This window comes from Oncorhynchus mykiss, chromosome 17, assembly GCF_013265735.2.
Source record: "Oncorhynchus mykiss isolate Arlee chromosome 17, USDA_OmykA_1.1, whole genome shotgun sequence".
Taxonomy (NCBI): Eukaryota; Metazoa; Chordata; class Actinopteri; order Salmoniformes; family Salmonidae; genus Oncorhynchus; species Oncorhynchus mykiss.
Genome location: NC_048581.1, coordinates 57362288 through 57386504, shown reverse-complemented (window position 1 = coordinate 57386504; position 24217 = coordinate 57362288). Strand labels below are relative to the sequence as shown.

At 43.9% G+C, this 24217-nt stretch overlaps 1 protein-coding gene across 4 annotated transcripts in view; it reads left to right on the top strand.

The window, feature by feature from the left end:
- Positions 1–24217, top strand: part of LOC110494193 (nck-associated protein 5-like) — a 103274-nt gene that overhangs the window by 74147 nt on the left and 4910 nt on the right. For all 4 annotated transcript variants that reach the window (XM_021569023.2, XM_036950261.1, XM_021569021.2 and 1 more), the window contains 6 exons: positions 1585–1719; positions 9550–9618; positions 9831–9869; positions 10006–10125; positions 13697–13789; positions 19962–23257. In XM_021569023.2, coding sequence (XP_021424698.2) covers positions 1591–1719; positions 9550–9618; positions 9831–9869; positions 10006–10125; positions 13697–13789; positions 19962–23257 — 3746 coding nt within the window. In that variant the 5' untranslated portion in view covers positions 1585–1590. The remainder of the gene's footprint in view (positions 1–1584; positions 1720–9549; positions 9619–9830; positions 9870–10005; positions 10126–13696; positions 13790–19961; positions 23258–24217) is intronic.

The following is a 24217-nucleotide window of genomic DNA, read 5'->3' as shown; positions in this document are numbered from 1 at the left end:
CCCTTTTTCTGGACAGAATTTTTTTTGGGCTAAAAAAAATCTGTGCGGCCCTCCATAGAATTTTGAAATCCCGATGTGGCCCTCGAGGCAAAATTCTGGCCCACCCCTGCCCTATATAGTGCAGCATCAGACTCTGGCACACAGCCTCCTGTTCACTTTGATCCCTCCATAAATGAATCCCCTGGTCAAAGACAGTTACCTCAGCTCTGATCAGCTGCATTGGACCATAAACTGACAATTACTGCAGACTGTCGCAACACTGGCAGTTATGCAAAGGATGAACTTTTTCCCTTAACTGACCAGAATGAATAGTCTCTCTGAAGTGTGCTGCAAAGGATGAACTTTTCCCCTTAACTGACCAAAATAGTCTCTCTGAAGTGTGCTTCAAAGCGGTACCTCATGTATTCCTCACCTGAGAGAGTTTCTCTTTACTTCTCTGTCACCCCATACTTGTTTTATGTCTGCCGTGTCCTCCATCATTATTCATCTTTTTATTCCTTTTTATAACGTATTATAGATGTAAATCTGCCATTTAAAACTCTGTGGAATCCCATATAGGCGAGAAGACTGCAGTTTTCCCCACGTAGTCCACGCTTCAGATACCTCTGGCCGTCTTGAAAAGGGTCAATAGGTTGTTTTGGATGGGCAGAGAAAGGGGTTAGAATAGGGGCGACTGTGCTTTAATTTACTGGCCCTGTCTACGGCCCATCCTCTGGATACAATAGACTGGTTGGTTGGTTTATGGCCTGAGGTGGCAGCCCTTCCCAATAAAGCACAAAGCTGGGGAGAAGAGTAAAGACACAACTGTTCCATTTTTAAACCTCAAAGTAGGGCCTAAATGTAGTGGTATTGTGTATTTCAGACTAAAACTCTAATGTTCTTTCTACTGAATAACTCTATTATTTTCCTAATAAATCACGAGACCTCATCTTCACATGATCGTGATTGATAGTTTGATAAAGGACTCTGAAACCTTGGATGGAAAGTGAGTCTGGCAAGTTTTTATAAACCACAGAGCTTCTGTTTCGCCGCCTCTGGCCCAGCCATGGTGACCTGGTGATCAAATGAAACTATATCTAGAGAATCATCCCCTGCTACATTAATGTGAGTGTCATGCACGTATGATCAGGGGTGTTAAAAATTCATATGTACAGCTTTTTATTCGGGTACAGCATTCATTTAAATCTCAATTAATCCAGTTTTCATTGTCACTATCACTACTGAAAACAGTCTCCGTAACCAAAATCAGAGTGGGTGGAAAGGTGAAATGTAGGTGAAAATATAAAAGCTTATTTTAATTATCACCCTGGAAAGAGTGTGAAACCATGACAAATCCCCATGAAATGTTGATGTTGTTATTGTGTGCAGTGACATTATTACCCAACTTCTGTATTACTATGGTAACCGTGTCCCCAACCTCTCTCTAAGCTTCGGGGTGAAATTTCCCCTAGGTTCAGGAACCCTCTCCCAATCCTGACCTTAATTCTTAGCCGGACGCAAAACTGACCCAAGATCAGCTTCTAGGGGCAACTTAACCCTGCACCGTTACTAACCGTGTCCCTGACCGTCCTTTCTGCACTGCAGGTAGTAATGGAGTCTGAAGAGACAGAGCTGAGAGATTGTGATGAGGCCTTTGAGTCAGAAGAGGGCGATGTGGAGCCATACCTGGAGGAGCCGGCGAGCAGCAGGGAGCTCCTAGAGAGGCTCAGGGAGCTGGAGGTGAGACCCAGGGAGAAAGAGGGAAGGGCTGGGGAACACAAGACTGTGGGCTGTATGCCAATTTGTCTTTCTTTGATTCCTCACATCCGATCTCCTCACCTACTCAACTGTATTGGATGAGAAAGTCCAAGGTTCCCTCCCCTTGGATCTTCTTCTTCAATTGGTTTTGAGAAGGAGAAAAAGAGGAATTGAGAAAGGGCTTTAGTCTTGACCCCTGGAGGTGGGGATTATCTGGGTACACCTGGAGACTGAGAGCTGCATCAGTCAAAGCATTCAATGGAAACGAATAACAGTTTGCAATATTTAATTAATGCAGTTGCTTGCTTTGACCGAGAATTGCAGCTGTCGAAACGATCACATGCTTCAGTCCAAACAACCAAACTCAAAGAATCAGTCTTTGATTCATCCTAGAGCAGCAGTGATATTTACTTGTAATACCATCACTAGCACTGTGTCATTATTAATGCTAGTAGAATTTGTATTTCATATTTATTTTCAAGATGATGCCAATTTGATAGATGTGCACATGGTGGCGTATATATCAAGTGTCTCAGGGTAGGAGTGCTGATTTTAGGGACAGTTATGCATTTTACATCTCAATGAATAAGATTACATGGACTGGGGGAACCAGGGCCCGTTTACACATAGTGTCTCAGAGTAGAAAATTGCTGCGAATAGAGACATTTTACTCCTACTGTTGTGGGCAAAAGTAAAAGCTATGCATGAACCGTCTTTAGTCATAAGAGTCACACAGATATTTAGGAGACCTCATGAGCTGTCCTAACCAGTTAAGAATTACCAGCAGGTGTCTTGATAATAGAAAAATGCAGTGAGTCAGTGGTTCCTGCGCCACGTGCACATTTGAACTGGAGTTAAAATAAGGTTTTTATATATTTCATATTTTTATATGATTAATCCATAAATAATCTAGACCTACATGCAACAGTATCTCTAGCGCTTTTGACAAAGATTTCACTAAATACTTATAACCACTAAGCTAATAAAAAAATTGATTTTGTTTAAGTTGTTATTTCATGTTATCCATTTTGGAGGGCAACATCATGTTGTTACAAAATATGTCTAGTCAGGATAACATGATGCCACGGAATGGCATGCTAGTTTCTTTCACATTCCAGATGTTGAAATTCAGCAAAATATAGCCTCTTTAACACCCTCAAACGCCCACTTCTATTTTGTAAACTGCAAAACTGCGTTTTGTACACAGTTTGACGAATGACTGGTAGAGGAGTCCAACAGCAGACCGGGCAAACGGCAACGAAACAATATACAGATTGGTGTCCAACCGAACAATTTATGACCGAGGAGGAGACGCACCTGACTGAGGAGGTCACCAAACTTAAGGTATCATTCTAGCAGAGGTTTGATGGACTCAATGAGTCTAAAGAACTTAAAAAGACACCAAGGCCGTGCTGAACAGAGTAAGCAAGGAAGAGACTCTGTGGACGGAGAAGACCTAAAACAACTTAAAGACCGGGACCACCTGAATACTAAGGTGATCGACCTGGAATCGCGTGGAAGGAGGAATAACCTGGTTCAGGTGGGCCTGCTGGATGAGATGAGATGGATGAGATACTCCGGTACATTCTGGACATGAAAGAGACTGACCCAGTACCAGAGATGGAGAGACATCAGACGCTTCCGATCCCGGTCAAACCCACCCAAACCACCGCGTCCATACTACATACGCCTGCTACAGTGGGGTAACCGACAAAACATCATGAGAGCTGCAGGCAAGAAGGAGAAGCTGATCTGGGGAGGGAGACCGTTCCATGTGTACCATGATTTCCCAGTGGAGCTCCAACTACATTGCGTGGAGTATGCCAACATCAAGAAGAAACTTCAGGGCACAGACTACCCCTACAGACCACCCCTACTGTATGCAGCCAGACACATCGTCACCATAGATGGGAAGAAACATACAGTCTCTACAGTAGCGCAGAAGATGTGGTCAAGGACTTGAATTTACGGCTCCCTAAAAAATGTTTTGTAACTCGGGCAAGTTATTGAGGCGATGAAGGACTGCACTAGTCTCTAATGTTTTTGTTGAGATTGTTACTTTTCTCCCCTCATATTGACCGAGTGTTGGTAAAATATATACAGAAAAAGGGCAATAAATGCCTTTAATGGCACTCTAAAATATGGCTATAGCCAGCTTACCAGGCCAATACATTATGCAATAACGGAGACAAATTTGTGCAAATAATGTTTTGGTGTAGACTTGAAATTGGTGGTTATGTTTTGACTCTCGTTTGCGCACGGTTGCCGTGCAGTCTCGAACAATGCACTGGTCTGGAGAGCACAGTGAGGGTGAAACAAATCCACCTAATAAGAGGTCTGGCTATGGTGGATAGCAGCGCATACACCTGTTCTTTCACGAATAAGAGCTGGATAGGGCATCTATCTAACTTTTGTTTCGTGTTTTCTATTTGCCTCATGACATCCTTTAATGTTTGTTTGTCTTGTGTGTTCCCTCCACATTCCCTCCCTACTGGTACAGAATACAAACAGTAGTACATTGATGCCGAGTCCTTTCTCTCCTTACTAAGGCTGATATTATACACATTGTCACAAATGGAATCTAATACTATATAAATCTGATTTCATTGAAAGTGAATACGATTTTGAATAAAGTCCAATAATTTCTCATTTGAAATCCCTAGCCTGTGATGTGGCTATGTTACAAGAAACACACCTTTTTAATGACAATTCATCTTTAAAGTATTTTCAGCACCAGTTAATGGAGCAGCCAGGCGTGTCAGTATTTTAGTAGCTAAAATAATCTCTAATCTTGTATTGTCAGGCTTTTTACAAAATGAAACATGTACTCTTGTAAATATTGTACACTGACATAATTGATAATCGGTCAATGAGCATGCGTTCTGCCACCGTCTCTCTGCTACCAAAGCCTAGCAAGGATCCTATGCAAATGACCACTTTCGTCCTTTGAATTTATTAAATAACGACAATGAATTGTTTGCCTAGATCCTTGCTATGCCCATAGAGAAGGCTATCCCCTCTTTAATACACCTGGATCAGGTGGGGTTTGTACCAAGTCGTTTATCCTCCCAACAACATGAGACCTTTCTCATGTAATGTCAAGGGCTAGCTCTCTCCGGAATCCAGCACTAGCAGTATCGCTGGATGCAGAGAAAGCTTTTGATAGAATGGTGGTCTTACCTGTTATATGCACATTCTCGATTTGGTTTGGGGTCTGTTATCGTGCAATAGATTAGGGAACTCTATCATTAACATATTACTTCAGTTAAAACTAATGGTATGATATCTGACCCCTTTCAGCTCTTCTGTTCTACAAGTTGCCCCGCATCCCCAGTCTATTAATTTTGGCACTAGAGCCCCTCACCTGCACCATAGAGCTAAGAAGGATATACAGTGCATTCGGAAAGTATTCAGACCCCTTGACTTTTTCAAAATGTTGTTACGTTACAGCCTTATTTTTAAATGTATGAAATAAAACAGGTTTTTAGAAATAATTTGCAAATTTTTTAAGAATAAAAAAAACGAAATAAGTATTCGACCCTTTGCTATTAGATGTGAAATTGCGCTCAGGTGCATCCTGTTTCCATTGATCATCCTTTGATGACTTGATTGATTGGACATGATTTGGAAAGGCACACACCTGTCAGTGCAAAAACCAAGCCATGTTAGAGCAAAAACCAAGCCATGAGGTCAAAGGAATTGTCCGTCGAGCTCTGAGACACGGATCTGGGGAAGGGCACCAGCACATTTCTGCAGCATTGAATGTCCCCAAGAACACAGTGGCCTCATCATTCTGAAATGGAATAAGTTTGAAATCACCAAGACTCTTCCTAGAGCTGGCTGCCCAGCCAAACTGAGCAATCGGGGTAGAAGCGGTCAGGAAGGTTCTCTGGTCTGATGAAACCAAGAATTAACTTTTTGGCGTGAATGCAAAGTGTCACATCTGGATGAAACCTGGTACTATCCTTACTGAAGCATGGTAGTTGCAGCATCATGCTGTGGGGATGTTTTTCAGCAGCAGGGACTGGGAGTAGGGCTATTGCGGTGACTGTATTACCACGGTCATGATCCATGGAGGCAGTCAAATTCCATGTGACTGCTTAGTCACGGTAATTAGGCTTCTCCAAGCTCTGATGCTGCTGATGGTCATTAGTAGCCTACCAAACTTGCTAACTGCCTGGTACTCAGCACTCTATTGTCCCTCTAATCACTCTGACATTAATGCAAATGTATTAAAAAATCTAATCAAACACTTCATGAGAGCCCATGAGCTGATGTTGTGCAACATTTCAATAGGCTATGGAATTGCGCTAGAAAACAGAGTGATGGCCTCTACTGAAAAGAGGAGGATGAGCTTTCTATAGGCTAGGCCTACTATATTTATTTTTCAACTTTCCTAATATTAAGCACATTGCTTATATTTACAACAGGAGTACAGCCTACCTGGCTGGCATGCAAATAAACCATGGGGAAAAGCGTCCTCCATTCGCTATTTAAGTGCATAGATGATATCGATTTTTCGTTGCAGATGCATGAAAAGGGTCCATTCTAAATCAAAACAAATGTCACACATATATTATTTAGTATATGTAACGACAATATTAAATCAAGAATAGTCCAATGAGTGACAATATTAGCCTATCAGTTGTGAATGATATATTATCACTTGTGAATGATGCCCAGCATTAGAAACAATGCCTTTTTTGTGCTACTTCGAATCATGTGCTACTTCGAATCATAGTCACACACCTCATGTAGCCTAGCCCATAGGCCTATATGTTTTAATAAGGTTTGTATCAAAAGTGGCTAAATAACTTCTTAAAATTAAGCACATTAATCTGCTTTACAAGAGGTGTAGAGCCTAACTGGCATACATAAACAGCGCATGAGTTTCAAGTTTTGCGAAGATGATTTGCACCTTTTTAATAAAAGCATTACATGCATAATCGCATTTGTGGTTGCTTTTGAGAATGGTGTTTTCCTGCTAATGGAACATTCGCACTTGAAGCCTACTGCCGTGTGCGCATTGCTGCACTTATAATGTGAAGAATAGCCTAATAGTTTATCAACATTTTAAACTAAACGTTCTTATCTGTTGTATCAGCCTCATTGCGTAAAAAAGTTTTGGGATGCTAGTGGATTTACTCATTTGTGATCTATCGCATCCCACAACTGCCCCAGACTCTTTGGAATATGTATTTATCGCACAGAATTGAATAGGTCCACTTTTGTTCTATGGGGGATAGTAGATTGACATAGGCTAGTGCTTCTGCTGTTCATTAGGCCTACTCATCTGGTTGGCTGACGAAAAGTAGATGTGGACAGTTCTTTAATATGCACCACGGAATTGGATAAGGACGGGCGCAGTTTGCTGTACCTCAAGTTGTTGTGATTACAGAGCTGAGAAACTTTTAGAAGTTGATTTTACTCCTGGCTCACAGTTTGTCTGGGCAGTGTCTTAACATCCTCCTTAAACCTACTCTGAGCTAAGAGTTGTTTTGTTTTTGTCTTAAAACAGGTTTTAGCAGGATTCCCAGAACCTTTTCTGAGATGCTTTGTAGATCAGCACTCCCACTCTTAGACTCTTGATAGCCCTGATTTCAGGGCTATGCATTTAATTGTATCATATTCCACCAGGTGTCTCCCTCCTCCCGTGAAATAAGCTGTTTTAACACAGTCTGATCTCTGAATGAATAGGATGCTTATGTATGTAGTGATGGGTGGAAGGCCATAGAAGTCAGCTGAGAGCCTGGCATGGCAAGTGAATATACCATTTATATGCTCAATAATAGTATTGGTTTTGAATGGTTTTGTGCGTCAAAGATCCCTCCCCGCATTTTACTAATTCACTATTTTTTATCTCTTTTGGCGATGAGGGTATTTTGGAAGGGATGTTCGGGGAGCCAGGGGCCACTTTGCATGACATACCCCCACTCTCCTCTCAGCTTAGTACAAGATGATGGATATCACACGACTGAGTAACCTGCAGCTACTTTCAGGGCTTTGCTTTATCGACAAATCTAAAAGGCTCTGCCATTAGAGCCTTAAGTGCCTGTGTTAAATCTCTTAACTCAGCACTATAGACCGCTGCAGCACTTTAAAAGTTGTTATAACACCTTGAAGTCTCCCAGCTCTTCTGACCCTATCTCCTGAGCCCTAGTGGCAGAATGAGAGGTGGGAAAGAAAGTGCTTTAAAAACAGTCTTTGACTGTTAGAAAAAAAAAAACATTTTTGTGTTTTATAATCATGCCACTGTGATGGAGAGTGACTGTTACTGTGGTTATATACCCTCGACTGAGGCCCTGCAGTACTTATGAAATGTTGCAGAATCAGGTGATGGTCCTCTGCCTTCTATATGTCAGCCAACCCACACTTTGTGTAGAGGACACCATTGAAGCTTATTACACATATTGCTCTCAGGTTGGGTAGTTGAGCGACCCATTGAGTTTCAGACGTGACAGGATCACACACACACACACACACACACACACATATATATATATATATACATATACTCAAACACACACAGAAAATTTCCCTACCTACACACTACAAAGATGACACTTTCACAAACGGTCTCTCCCTGTCCCAATTTGTATACACGTGCACACACCTTCACCCTTAGCACAGCGGTGTATTGATGTGTGAATCAGGCTGTAATTGCTGCTGCGTCTCTTCCCTGTTCTGCGGGGAATTATATTGATTGTGATCATCTTGTACTGCTCACCGAGGGATCCACCAAGTCCTACTTTAAAGGTGATTAACGCTCAAATCAGAGGCCGAACCAAATCTCCATATGATTATACATTGACCAATGTGTATATGTTTATCTATTTAAGAAATGATCTCGCCCTTTATCTGGCTTGAACTGAACTGGCTTGCTCACACATTCTCTGTCACACACACACACACACACACACACACACACACCCTTGATAATGCAATAATTTTTTACTAAGCTAGTCTCTGATTCCTGTTCCCCTTCGAAACGTCATAAACTCTGTTTTCTCTGCTCGGTTGAGATGTGAATTTATAGTGCGGGGAAATTATTTGGTCTCTCGTCTTCCTTTTTCCCTCACCGTTCACCTGATCATTGAGCACTTGGGCCCGTCACAGCTTCTGTGACCCACTGTAGAGGGAGCATTAAATGTGTGAGGGCTGTTTTGATGTGCAGACACTGGTGGTTTTAGTGCCTGTTTTCTATTTTTTCTTCTTTCTCTCCCTTTTTTATTCCAATCAGCCTGTTCGTCCTCCACTACTTAATGGCACTTAGAAGATTAGTCCAAATGAGTACTGAAAGAGATCCTAATAATTTCAAATAAATCAAACAACTAACCCTCCTCATCTTGTCTCTGTTTCCCTCTTTCTTTCAATCTTTCAGAATGCTTCCCTCTCTTTCCCTCTCTTTCTACTCTGTTCCTTCTCTCCCCATCACTCAGTCTGTCCCCTATCAGCCCTTCGATTTCGTCTTCGCCGCGGTGACATATTCGCGCTTTTGATCATGGCGAATGAGCCGGTGGCCGGATTCTCTGTGACTCCATCTGCACCTATCAGAGCAAGGAGAAGAGAAAAATTCCTACCTCATAATTTCCTCTTTCTTCCATTCTTTAACACTGTTAAATTCTCCATGAAATGAAACAGAACATATTGTTGGGAAAGATTGTGAAATCAAGGGATTTTTTCATTCTAGGTGTAGACATTTGAAACGGATCATATGAAACAGAGGTTGATCTTTGTTGTCAAATGAATGCTTTCGATAGACACCGATTACATACGTCTATCTCTTTTCTCTCCTCTCTCTCTCCTTTGTAGGCTGATAATTCAGTCCTGGCCCTTGCGAATGAGAGCCAGAGAGAGGCGTATGAAAGGTGTCTGGATGAGGTGAGTTTTCATATAGAGCTGCAGTATACATTAGGAGAATGTCATCCTGACACTGTCACACTGTATTCTGTCTGTCTCTGTACCCATTACTTAAAATGTCTCAGCTTTTATACTCTGCTATGATTACTGTCCACTCTTAAGACTCCAAAATCATTCTCAATTTCTGACCACAGACCGAAGCAAAGATTAAACTTGTATTATATTTCATTCAGGTTGCCAACCACGTGGTACAGGCCCTTCTGAGTCAAAAGGTAAGACATGGTGCATCAAGACAAGTCAATGATGTTCAGACTGAAGTCTAACAAGTCAAGGAACAGTTCATTACACAACAAGGTGTGTGTGTGTGTGTCAGTTGTTTTTTTATTTGTGTTGTGTGTTTTGTCCTAGGACCTGCGGGAGGAGTGTATTAAGTTGAAGATGCGTGTGTTTGACCTGGAGAGACAGAACAGAACTCTGACTGAGCTCTTTGCCCAGAAACTACACCCCCAGGAAAGCTCTCTGCAACAGGTACAGAACGTGTGTGTGTGTGACAGTTTTCTCTCTCGACAGTAAGTTGCTTTTCATTTTATTTTCAGTAGTTTTTTCTAAACTAGATTGAATGCGACAGGAGACATTAATTAATTAATTAGAATTAGTCATGAGTACTGACAGACAGTTGTTGAAAATGTGACCAAAGAAGGTGTGTGTGTGTGTGTGTGTGTATATGTGTGTGTGAGTACATCTGTATGCATTACAATCTTAATTTGACCATTTTCTTAGAGCAGGAAAATTATCCCGAAGCAACAAGAAATGTGGTTTATAATTCATGGACATTTTTGCATGGGTTGATAAATTTTTTGTTAAGTGGAATCAAGTTTAAAATGCTTGTGGAAATTACAGTGCCTTCAGAAAGGATTCATTCCCCTTGATTTATTCCACATTTTGTTGTTACAGCCTGAATTCAAAATATGTTAAATATGATAATGTTTTACCCGTCTACGTGCAATACCCCATAATGACAAAGTGGAAATATGTTTTTAGAAATGTTTGCTAATTTATTTAAAAATGAAAAAAAAAAAAAAATTACACAAGTGTTCACATCCCTGAGTCAGTCAGTACATGTTACCTTTGGCAGTGATTACAGCTGTGAGTCTTTCTGGGTAAGTTTCTATGAGCTTTGCACACCTGAATTGTACAATATTTGCACATTATTCTTAAAAAAAATATTCAAGCTCTGTGAAGCTGTCTGTTGATCATTGCTAGACGATTTAAGTCAAAACTGTAACTAGGACACTCAGTTACATTCAATGTCATCTAGTTAAGTAACTCCAGTGTTTAGCTGGCTGAGTGTTTTAGGTTATTGTCATGCTAAAAGGTGAAATTTTCTCCTAGTGTATGTAGGAAGGCAGAATGACCAGGTTTTCCTCCAGGATTTGCCTGTGCTTAGCTCTATTCTTAGCTCTTTATTTTATCCTAAAAAACTCCCTAGTGTTTGCCGTTGACAAGCATAGCCAAAACATGATGCGGCCACCACCATGCTTGAAAATGGGATGAGTTGTGTTGGATTTGCCGCAAACATAACGCTTTGTATTCAGGACATAAAGTTAATTTCTTTGCCACATTTTTTGCAGTTTTACTTTAGTGCCTTTTTGCAAACAGGATGCATGTTTTGGAATATTTGTATTCTGTACAGGCTTCCTTCTTTTCACTCTGTCATTTAGTTTAGTATTTTGGAGTAACTGCAATTTTGTTTAACCATCCTCAGTTTTCTCCTATCACAGCCATTAAACTATATCTGTTTGAAAGTCACCATTGGCCTCATGAAGAAATCCCTGAGTGTTTTTATCCCTCTCCAAGTGTAATTAATAACTTCAGCATGCTCAAAGGGATATTCTGTTTTTTTTTTACCCATCTACCAATAGGTGCCTTTCTTTGCGAGGCATTGGAAAACCTCCCTGGTCTTTGTGGGTCAATCTGTGTTTGAAATGCACTGCTCGACTGAGGGACCTTACAGATAATTGTATGTGTGGGATACAGAGATGAGGTGGTCATTCAAAAATCATTATTGCACACCAAGCGAGTCCATGCAACTTTATTATGGAACGTGTTAATAAAGCAGATGTTTACTCCTGAACTTATTTAAGCTTGCCATAACAAAGGGGTTGAATACTTATTGACTCAAGACTTTTCAGCTTTTCATTTTTAATTCATTTGTAAACGTTTCGAAAAACATAATTCCACGTTGACATTATGAGCTATTGTGTGTAGGCCAGTGACACATCTCAATTTATCTATTTGAAATGTAACAACAAAATGTTGAAAAAGTGAAGGGGTGTGAATACTTTCTGAAGGCACTGTAACAGCCTTTTTAAACCTCAAATACACTACAAGTTTGCAGGAAAATTCTCTGTGACGGAGTGATCAAATTAAGATCATACATCTGTATCTAAACCACTGCCTTGCTTGTCTCCTGTTCATTATGATTATATCGCTGTTTTATCGCTGTTTTATATAAAAGATAATAGGGCCCATGTGTCATGCTGTTTCTGTTTCCTACCTAATAAGCACAGTGTTTCTGATTTGAATCTGTTTTCATTTGGGAGGGAGATGAGAAGTTCTCCCTCATCTCTGTCACACTGATCTCATCACTGTTGTTGCTTAGGTGACTGTTGTCAAGCTGAAATGAAGCAACGGTTATTTGTAGTTCTATTGAAGTGCAGCTAGTGATGTAATATGCATTGAGGTCCGATAGATGTTTAGATATCCCTTATTTTGGATTTATTTGATCCTAACTGATATCTAATATTAATTGTAACATGGACTGTAGCTTGGAGCCCAAAAGCTCTTTGGAGCTCTTACTCTATCCATTTTGGCCTTGTTTAAAGAAACCAAGGACAAAAGTGCTGCTCTCATAGTATAGTTTTAGAATCCCCTGCTGAGGTGTTTATACAGCAACTCTTAAGTTTCTGAGAATTTGGCTTCAAAAGAACAGAGGCAGAGATTGTCTTTGATAAAGATGTTCAGTGACCTTGGTCATATTTTTCATTTCTTTGTGTGTGACACAGGGCACCTCGTTCTCCACTTGTCTCCCTCTCTATTTGTCTCGCCCTGGCCATAGAGAGGCTTTTATTCTCTATTTTGGTTAGGCCAGGGTGTGACTAGGGTGGGTGTTCTAGTTTCTTTATTTCTATGTTTTCTGTTTCTATGTTTTGGCCGGGTATGGTTCTCAATCAGGGACAGCTGTCTATCGTTGTCTCTGATTGGGATTCATACTTAGGCAGCCTGTTTTTCCACCTTAGTTGTGGATAGTTGTCTTTGTTAGTGGCCTGTATAGCCCTAGTAAGCTGCACGTTTCTTGTTTTGTTGGTGACATTTTAAATAAAGAGAAAATGTACGCTCACCACTCTGCACCTTGGTCTGGTCATTTCCCTGATGACGTTCATGACACTATCCCCCTCCCTCCCTCTCTCTTTCTTCAGCTCTGTTTATTAACCCCAACTCCTTTGCTCTCTCTCTCTCTTTCTTATCAACTGTATTAGTATTCCAACCGCTCCACGGTAGTGAGCGGATAGGAGAAAGAAGCAATCTGCTGCAGAAATCTCAAAACAGTATTTAATCTAAATAGATGTGCCCTGTAATTGCCAGGGGAGCAAAATGGCACATTCTCTATTACTGTAAATGAACATTTTAACTGTCCCCAACTCCCCCAAAAATCGAACCCCTTCTCCCTACCTCTCTTCTCCCCCTACGCCTCCATTTTTCTGTATTCTTCAGTCGTTCTCTTTGCGTCTCTTACCTGTGGGGGAAAAAATAAACATGTTTCCTCGCATACAGAGTGAGAGCCTCTGCCTCGCCATCGCCTTTCTTTGTCATGAATATAATAATCATAAGGAAAACTGATGCCATCTCACTGCCGAAGCAATTTAATTACTCCGGGCTGAGATGGGAATGAAAAGAGGCTGGCCCGCTCCATTAATGCCATTTTTATCTGTGTATTAGGAGGCAGGTTAAAGGAAATCAGGAGAGGGTGCAGAGAATGACAATAGTCAATATGGTGCCCTTACTGTCATTCCTCTCTCCCTGTTCTCTCCCGTTCCAGTTGCAGGTGGTGTCTGTCCCAGAGCACAGCACAGAGCCCCTGACCATGGACAGTGACAAGCTGCTGGTGTCCCAGAGCCAAAGGGAACTCAAGGTGAGCAACTGACCCACACACAAACCCTGACCCCTGACTAAAACTTCACTTTGACCATAGAATTACGAACACATATACTGGAGAAAAATATAAACGTAACATGCAACAATTTCAAAGATTTTACTAAGTTACAGTTCATATAAGGAAATCAGTCAATAGGCCCATCCACTGGGGAGCCAGGCCCAGCCAATCAATGAATTTTTTTCTCACAAAAGGGCTTTATTACAGACAAAATACTCCTCAGTTTCATCAGCTGTCCGGGTGGCTGGTCTCAGACGATCCCTTAGCTGAAGAAGCCGGATTTGGAGGTCCTGGGCTGGCGTGGTTACACGTGGTCTGCGGTTGGGAGGCAGGTTGGATGCACTGCCAAATTCTCTAAACGATGTTGGAGATGGCATATGTTAGCGAAATAAACATTCATTTCTCTGGCAACAGCTCTGGTGGGCATTCCTGCAGTCAGCATGCTAATTGCATGCTCCCTCAACTTGAGACATCTGTAGCATTGTGTTGTGTGACAAAACTGCACATTTTAGTGTCTTTTATTGTCCCCAGCATAAGCTGCACCTGTGTAATGATCATGCGGTTTAATCAGCTTCTTGATATGCCACACGTCAGGTGGATGGATTATCTTGGTAAAGGAGAAATGCTCACTTAAAGGGATGTAAACAAATTTGTGCAAAATGAAGGCAGTCAAATTCCACATGACCGTTTAGTCATGGTAATTAGGCATCTCCAAGCTCTGATGGTTATTAGTAGCCCATCAAACTTTCTAACTGCCTGGTACTCAGCACTCTATTGGCCCTCTAATTCCTCTGACATCAATGCTAATGTATTCGAAAAAATCTAATCAAACACTTCATGAGAGCCCATGAGCTCATGTTGTGCAACATTTCAATAGGCTATGTAATTGCGTGAGAAAACGGAGTGATGGCCTCTGAAAAGAGGAGGATCCCATCAGCTTTCTATAGGCTAGGCCTACTATATTTATTTCTCAACTTTCCTAATATTAAGCACATTGCTTATATTTACAACAGGAGTATAGCCTACCTGGCATGCAAATAAACCACAGGGAAAAGCGTCCTCCAGTCGCTATTTAAGTGCATAGATGACATGTATTTTTTCCAGCTGCCCCTGCTTCAATACAGGTGCATAATAATGGTCCATTCTAAATCAAAACAAATGTCACACATATATTATTTAGTATATGTAAAGACAATATTAAATCAAGAATAGTCTGATGGGTGACAATATTAGCCTATCCCTTGTGAATGTTCGAATCATAGTCTCACACCTCATGTACCCTAGCCCCATAGGCCTATATGTTTTAATAAGGTTTGTATCATAACTAAAGTGGTTAAATAACTTCTTAAAATTAAGCACATGAAAACCACTTTACAAGGGTTGTGGAGCCTAACTGGCATAAAAGCAGCTTTCAAGTTTGGGGAAGATAATGTTTACTATAACAATGCACCTTTATAATAAAAGCATTACATGCATAATTGCATTTGCGGTCACTTTTGATAATGGTGTTTTCCCGCTGCTCTTATGATGTGAAGAAATAGCCTAGTAGTTTATCAACATTTTAAGCTAAACGTTCTGATCAGCCACATTGCATAAAAAAGGTTTTTGATACTAGTGGTTGATTTAATTTGGGATCTATCGCATCCCACATCTGTCCCAGACTATGTTTGGAATATTTATTTCTCGCACAGAATAGAATAGGTCAACGTTTGTTCTATGGGGGATAGTAGATTGACATAGGTTAGTGCTTTTGCTGTTCGTTAGGCCTACTCATCTGGTTGGCTGACGAAAAGTAAATGTGGACAGTTCTTCCAATATCTTTAATATTCACCTCGGAATTGGATAAGGACGCGTGCAGTTGTGTCCCAGATGTGTCTGTCTTAACTTATAGCCTGTGAGAAAGACCCGATCACGTGACGGAGAGCCATGTGAGTGAGAGACGCTTTTGATTGTGCAGCACACTCAGGGAGAAGGGCACAACGCAGCCCCTCTGGGAGAAGGGCACAACGCAGCACTCTGGGCCGCAAAAGGCATGGATTTTTTTAGGGTCTATTACGGCCACAAAGGGGATGCCGCCGTGAAATTCGAGGCATTATCAAGTGCTTATCAAATTGTGAATGAGAGACTATTGGAGTGTGGTACAGCCTGAGCAAAAAAAACTGAGCAGAGCTCATGCCTTTCAAGCAACTTTTTTTCAAATCATCATTGGTCGCATCATGCAGCCTTACAATGTTTTAAAAATCTAAACATGCAGCCCAACGTTTGTAGAACTAAAGTTACATTAATAACTCTAAATTAAGCATGTAGGAGTACCTATTTCTTTGTTAACCGCTCATCATGTGCGCACTCCCTCAAATGGTTTGGAGAAAATATTTATATTTAATTCAGCTTTGTTCAATTCTATTCTTCAAACTATAAAATAATATAAACTAATGCCACGGAATTCTAAATGAACTAGTGTAGCCCACAGCCTTATGGCATAGCCAGATCAGGACCTAACATAAGGACAACTCAGAGTATGCTATTCTGTTCTTCTGAAATAGACAACATTTTCTTTATATCATGTTTCTTTAGACCTGTCTAAAATAAATAATGGATTTATTGTGAAGGTGTAGGCAATATTACATGGATGTATTATTCTTTTTAAAATGACTTGTGTGGAAGCCAGGAGATAGTAAATGTGTATGTTAATTAACTGTCAGTTACCTTGAGACCGACAGTTATTTGCTTGACAATCACCAGCTGATGAAATTTCGTGAACACCACAGTCCTAGCCAGATTGTGTTAAGGATTGTGTTAAGAACTGCAACGCAGCTGGGTTTTTCACACTCAACAGTTTCTTGTGTGTATCAAGAATGGTCCACCATCCAAAGGACATCCAGCCAACTTGACACAACTGTGGGAAGCGTTGGAGTGGAACGCTTTCAACACCTTGTAGAGTCCATGCCCTGACGAATTGAGGCTGTTCTGAGGGCAAAGGGAGGGACCCTTAATCAGCTCAGCAAACTCATATTTTGTTTACCTCTGCTTCACCAGCATTGGACATATTCTGTTAGTTATCATGGTTTATTTTCATACTCATACACTACAGTACATGATCAAAAGTATGTGGATATCTGCTCATCGAACATCTCATTCTAAAATTATGGGCATTAATATGGAGTTGGTCCCCCCTTGCCTGCTATAACAGCCTCTACTCTTCTGGGAAGGCTTTCCGCTAGATGTTAGAACATTGCTGTGGGGACTTCCATTCAGCCACAAGCATTAGTGAGGTCGGTCAATGATGATGTGCAATGACACCTGGCTCACTGTCGGCGTTCCAATTCATCCCAAAGGTGTTCGAGGGGGTTGAGGTCAGGGTTCTGTGCAGGCCAGTCAAGTTCTTTCCCACCGATCTTGACAAACCATTTCTGTATGGTCCTCGCTTTGTGCATGGGGGCAATGTCATGCTGAAATAGGAAAGGGCCTTCCTCAAACTGTTGCCACAAAGTTGGAAGCACAGAATCATCTAGAATGTCATTGTATGCTGTAGCGTTAACATGGACTAACCCGAACCATGAAATACAGCACCAGGCCATTATTCCTCCTCCACCAAACTTTACAGTTGGCACTATGCATTCAGGCAGGTAGCGTTCTCCTGGCATTCGCCAAACCAGATGGTGAAGTGTGATTAATCACTCCAGAGAACGCGCTTACACTGTTCCAGAGTCCAATGGCGGTGCGCTTTACTCCAGCTGACGGCTGGCGGTTCACATTGAGCATGGTGATCTTAGGCCAAAGAACAGTTCTTGTGCTGATGTTGCTTACAGAGGCAGTTTGGAACTCAGTAGTGAGTGCTGCAACTGAGGACAGACTGTTTTTCAACGCTTCAGCACTCGGTGGTCCCGCTCTGTGAGAATGTGTGGCCTAACACTGTTGTTGCTCCTAGACGTTTCCACTTCACAATCACAGCACTTACAGATGACGGGGGCAGCTCGAGCAGGGCAGAAATTTGATGAACTGACTTGTTGGAAAGGTAGCATCCTAAGACGGTTCCACGTTGAAAGTCACTGAGCTCTTCAGTAAGGCCATTCTACTGACAATGTTTGTCTATGGAGATTGCATGGCTGTGTGCTCGATTTTATACATCTGTCAACAACGGGTGTGGCTGAATTAGCCGAATCCACTAATTTGATGTGTTCCAAGGATTTAATACGTTCCAAGGAGGTTCCTCAGTGAACAAAGTCCATTCTCATTCCCAGGATTAATTCACCCACAAATTAATATAATATAAAGGGGCTCGGCTCGCTCAATGTTCTAGCGCCACCATAACATTTTCTGCTTTGAAGGTTCCTCCTGTTTTGCCCCACCACTCACCGAAGTACCCCCAACGGCGCTCACCGTGCCCCTCTGTAATGTTCTCTCTTAAAATAGGCCCGTGTTATTGCTGCCCCAAGGAGCAGCACTAGACTCCTGCTGACAAATGACTGAGAAGCATGTGGAAGACAGGAACGAGAGAGACCCAGTCATTTCAACCCCGAGGGCAACTGATTGGTTTCTTGTTATCAGGCAGGGAGAGAGGTGTCAAATTGAATATAGATTTTTGTTTCCCTCTGAACAAACACTCCCTATGCATTCCTCTCGTTCTCTCCCTCCGTCTCCACTCCTCCGTAATTCTGTGAGGTTGAGGCTTTATTTCCATCAGATCTCCTTGGCCAATGGTTTCTCTCTGGCCCCAAGTCTCAAAGCATTTAGTATACCATCCATATGGCTCTGGGATTTTAAACAAGAATATAGTGGGATGGAGGTTTTGGATCAATGCGGCACCCCTTAAGAGAGCCCATACCACTAACCCATCACACACATTGATGGAGTCCACTGTTGAAGGACTACTTTACAACATAGATCCTCTCTCATGGATGCTGAGGCGGCAACTCAATATTAGGAAGGTGTTCCTAATGTTTGGTATAATCAATGTATATTCATGTTTTTGACTGCACTGGGCTTTTAATGGACCATGAGTAGAGAAATGTATTGACTGACTGACCGAATACCATACAGTTCGGTTCTCCACCCCCATATCCTCAGCTAAGCTCTGCATCACTCCCAGCTCCCCTGATCCAAGTGCATCACCCGTCCAGATTGTGTATATATACATACTGCATATATATGGGCTTATCAGAACTCCCAGGTGTAGACTGAGAATTTATTAGGTAGTAAGTAAATCATTGCATCAGAATAGGCACTTCTGCAGCGATGGCAGAGGGGTTTTCAAAGTCACCTCATTCGACTGGGTTTGTCAAATTTGCACGCAATGGCTCTTTGGGTTCACTTGGGAGAGATGGAGGGAGACTGAAAAGGGAAAACAATCCACAGTGTATGCTGAGGTAATCAAGTGGGCCCTAACCTGTAGAAACCAGGCCTGTTACTTGGATTCATCAAATTTACATGCCATGGCTTTGGAGAATGCCAGTGGAGTAGTAGTGGAAATAATGACAGGGGAAGAGAACGAATGGTCTGTGTAAACTAAGCAAGTGGCTCTGTCTCACGCCCCTCTGTCTTAATTGGATAATCCCAGAGGTCCCCACTGGCGGTGACTATTTTAGTTAACAGATTGGCTCCTCTCCAAGAAGACGGGATGAGGAGGAGGTTGGAGGAGAAGTTTTCTCACTGATTACAGAATTAATTGCTTCTTTAATTAAAGATAAAGACTGCTTCCTAAGGTTGGCTGGCCATGTGTAACCAAAGTGACTTCAGTTGCCTCTCCACTCTTCTCTCCTTCATTCATTTATTCCTCCCCCTGCCAGGACAGGGGTGCTCAGCATTCTCAGGATGTCCTCTTTTGCTGTGACAGAGTCATTGGGGACTTGGGCAGTTAGTTCACTACAGTATGTTCACTTGAAACATGAGTTGCAGGTCCCCTCAAAAAGTCCTGAAGTATCGAAGCAAATGTTGTTTTGTTCTCATCAAAGTAAAAAGGAACCTCCACAATCGATTGTCAACATGAAATCAATACATTTGAGTCCTGCTGCACTATGCACGCAATATGTTAGATGTTGTAGATGAGAACTTTTCTTTAGATTTTAGCCATACTGGCAACATTTTTGATTTTAGTTTGTATTGTCTGATGAAGATGTAGTGGAGTTACAACCTGATGTCCTTGTTTATGCAGAGCAATGGGGACCACACACAGAACGGAACAGCCAGCTTGGCCCCGGCCCCTGCCACCTCCATAGAGGCCCTGTCTCCGTTCTTCAAAAAGAAAGCACACATCCTGGAAGTATTGCGCAAGCTGGAGGAGTCGGACCCCCTCAAGTTCCACCCCTCCTCCTGCCTGTCCCCACACCACGACCTGGGTCAGGCGCTGGTTTCCATGGAAAGAGACCAGATGTCCCTGATGTCCTCTGTTGGGTTACCCTCTTCTCAGCACCTGGTAGCACATCCCTCGTCACGCTGCCACTTCTCCGGCTCAGACTCGGACAACCATGATTATACCAACAGAGAAGGGGCTCTCCAGGAGGACCATGCCCTGCACAAACAGCACCAGCACAGGGACTGCCATTCCTGCCAAATGCTCTCCCAGAAGAGTAGCCTGGACAGCCTGCTGAAGTGTGCCCAGGTCCACGGCGCCGCACACCCGGGCAGAGTGGAGAGCCTCAACGGGCAGGCCTGGGCAGACGACCAGGGGGCGTTGGCACAGAGCACAGGCCTTCCCCAGGCAGCAGCTCTCCCCCACCTCTTCTCTACTGGCAGCACAAGCCAGTGCTACATGCACAAAACAGCAGTGGACTCTCTAGAGCAGCATCCAGAACTTCTGGTTTCTTCTGATCCAATCTCCTCGCTAATCCAAGCCAACCTCAACGGGATGCTACGGAAGGAGACCAGGAACTTTCAAAGACACAAAGACAGGCATCCGTTTGGCAAACCGCTGCCTCCGGCTGAGGTGCAACCCTCTCACAGTGAGGATGTGAAGCACACATCGCTGACCCAAAACCGGGACAGTCCAGAGGAGTGCTGCTACCTGGAAGAAGAGGCTGCATCAGTGGCACACAATGTGAACAACAGCCTGCACACCCCTACCTCACATACAGACCCTGTTGCCACGGAGACAGACCCAGGGTATCAAGAAGATCAGGAAGTGAGCGAGCAGGTCTGCAACGGGCTCTACTTCTCCTCCAATGAGACGTCTGTCTGCAAGAAGGTGGCGGTGGAGTTGTACTCTCCAGCCCCGGTTCCCGAGAGGACCAGCTCAGCTCAGGCCCTGCCTCCCTCTGGCAAGAGCAAGCTTGCACTCAGCCCCACCTTTTCCACAGGCCTAGGTGAAGTCAAGCCCTCCCCCGTTTCCTCCCCGTCCCGGCTGCTCAAGTTCCTGAAGATCCCGACGGGGATGAACCAGGCACAACCAGGCAACCCCCTCCGTCTAAGTCCCCAGCTCACCCGCAGCTCCAAGATCCCCTGCAGGAACAACAACAACTATGAGGTGTACCACTCACCTGTCCTGACCCGCAAAGCTACCACCACGGAGAGGGAGAAGCAGCTGTCCTCATCCCCCTACACTGCCACACACTCTGCCCCCACCTCGCCACCCAAGCCAGAGGACAGTGCGGGCCCCCCTCCCACAGTCAAGGAGATAGCGTTCAGCAGCCACTTTGCGCCCAAACCCAGCCACAGTACAAAGGCAGCCCCCTCCTCCTCCTCTTCTCACACACAAAGGGGCTCTCAGAAGGTGGCTCACTACGAGAAAGTCTGCACGTCAGATGGGACGCCCCAGTACCTCCCTTACACCCAACCTGAGGGGCTTGTAGACAAGCAGCAGCAGGAGGAGAACCTCCTCAGCCACCCATCTTCACAGCACCCTGACTCATCCCCAGAACCAGATGACCAGGAAACTGACCAGGACACTGACCAGGACACTGACCAGGACACTGACCAGGGCACTGACCAGGGCACTGACTCAGAAAGCCCTGTCTGGCACAAACCCCACCAACACTTCAGCCTACCCTCCTCGTCCTCCGCCGCTGCTAGTAAAGCACACAGTAGTCGCCCCAGCTACTCCAGCATGAGGGACAGGCACCAGGAGCACCGTGCAACTCTGGAGCCCAGTCAGCCAATCTGTGAACCCCCCCAGCCAACCCAGTCTGCAGCCAGGCAAGGTGACCGGTCGCCTGGGTCTTCCACCCCCAAGAGGCTGGTGCAGGGAAAACCCCAGAGTGAGTCCAGTCACCACCCATTCAAAGAGCGCCTGGCTGCTCTGGGGAAACTGAAGAGCACAGAGAACCTGCCAGTAGGCGCACAGCCCATGGACAAGAAGGATGCACAAAGTAACGTGGGTAAACCCCCCACCAACAATATTGAGAAAAGCAAGACTGCTGAAAGGCAAGGCGAGAGAACTGGGACAGAGCAGCACAGACATCAGAAATACACTGATTCCCTTGAAGGGAAGCAATACCCCAAAACCAGCCTCTGCAGTCACCCCAGGGTGCCAGGTCCAATACATGAATCAGGCGCCAAATCATCAGCTACCCCATCATCCATACCCAAGGCAGAGCAGGAGTCATCATTCTCTCCCCGGATATATGTAGCGAAAGCAGATGGTCCAAAGATCAAGATGGGCACATTATCCTCCAATACAGAGACCTCTTCCGTGGTGAGGAGCTATGGGAAGTGCCCCATCACCCGGAGCCACCACAGTAAAACTACCCCTAGCCCTCAAAACAGCCCCACTAAAGTTTCCTCAAAGTCCCCTTCAAAGGTCGGCCAGGCTTCCTCTTACCCCCGAGGGGTCAGGCCTGCTCACGAGGACCGCGCCCTGGCTCAGAGACACCTGCCCAGGCTGGAGGACAAAAGCAAACTCCTGGCCAGCAAGAAGAAGACCTTCGTCCATGCAGAGAGCTTCCCGCCTCCTCCTCCTCTGCCACCGCGGTCGTCTACTGAAGCCATCATGAAAAACGACAAGAAGCAGTACTCGTCCGGCCCACCAGTGCCCCAGTCGGCCATCGAGCAGAAAGTAATGCGTGGCATCGAGGAGAACATGCTTAAGCTGCAGGAGCAGGACCGGGGCCAGTTGGTTGAGCCCAAGCAAAAGGCTTCCAACGGCATCGCCAGCTGGTTCGGCCTGAGGAAGAGCAAGCTCCCCGCCCTCAGCCGTAAACCAGAAGTGTCCAAGCTCAAGAACAATATGTCACCCTCTCCTTCGTCGTCCTCTGCCTCCGGCGGAGGAGCTAAGGACTTTAAGTCAGGTGGGCCCCGGAAGGTGGTGGAGAGCCTGAACATCTCCATGCTGATGGAGAAGGCAGAGGACCTGCGGAAGGCATTGGAGGAGGAGCGGGCATATGTGAACGGGGTCGGGATGGACCGCTCCGGCAGGGGTCACTCCTGTGAGGTGGTGATGGACCAGGCCCAGGGCCAACTGTCACTCATGTACAGAGGAGTGACCGCAGACAACTTCATGCAGCAGCTCCTCAACAGGTAAGAATGATATGTAATCTTAAATTATGTTCCTAAGATTACATTAAATACATCAGAAGTCTTGCACAAACGTATAATTTTGCAGCCATGAGTGTACTGAATGATGATTACAAAATACAGTGCATTTGGTAAGTATTCAGACCCATAGACTTTTTCCACATTTTGTAAAAAAGAATTATCATCCTCATCAATCTACACACAATAACCCAAAAATGATGAAGCAAAACAGGTTTTTTAGAAATGTATGCAAATGTGATAAAAAAAAACAGATACCTTATTTACATACAGTACCAGTCAAAAGTTTGGACACCTACACATTCCAGCCTCCGAAGTTGCAGCCCAAATAAATGCTTCAGAGTTAAAGTAACAGACACATCTCAACATCAACTTTTCAGAGGAGACTGCGTGAATCAGGCGTTCATGGTCGAATTGCTGCAAAGAAACCACTACTAAAGGACACCAATAATAAGAAGAGACTTGCTTGGGCCAAGAAACACGAGCAATAGACATTAGACCAGTTGAAATCTGTTCTTTGGTCTGACCAGTCCAAATTTGAGATTTTTGGTTCCAACCGCCGTGTCTTTGTGAGACGCAGAGTAAGTGAACGGATGATCTTCGTGGTTCCCATCTTGAAGCATGGAGGAGGAGGTGTGATGGTGTGGGGTGCTTTGTTGGTGACACTGTCAGTGATTTATTTAGAATTCAAGGCACACTTAACCAGCATGGCTGCAACGGCATTCTGCAGCGATACTCCATCCCATCAGGATTGCGCTTAGTCGGACTATCATTTGTTTTTCAACAGGACAATGACCCAACACACCTCCAGGCTGTGTAAGGGCTATTTGACCAAGAACGAGAGTGCTGCATCAGATGATCTGGCCTCCACAATCACCTGACCTTAACCCAATTGAGATGGGTTAGGATGAGTTGGACGGCAGAGTGAAGGAAAAGCAGCCAACA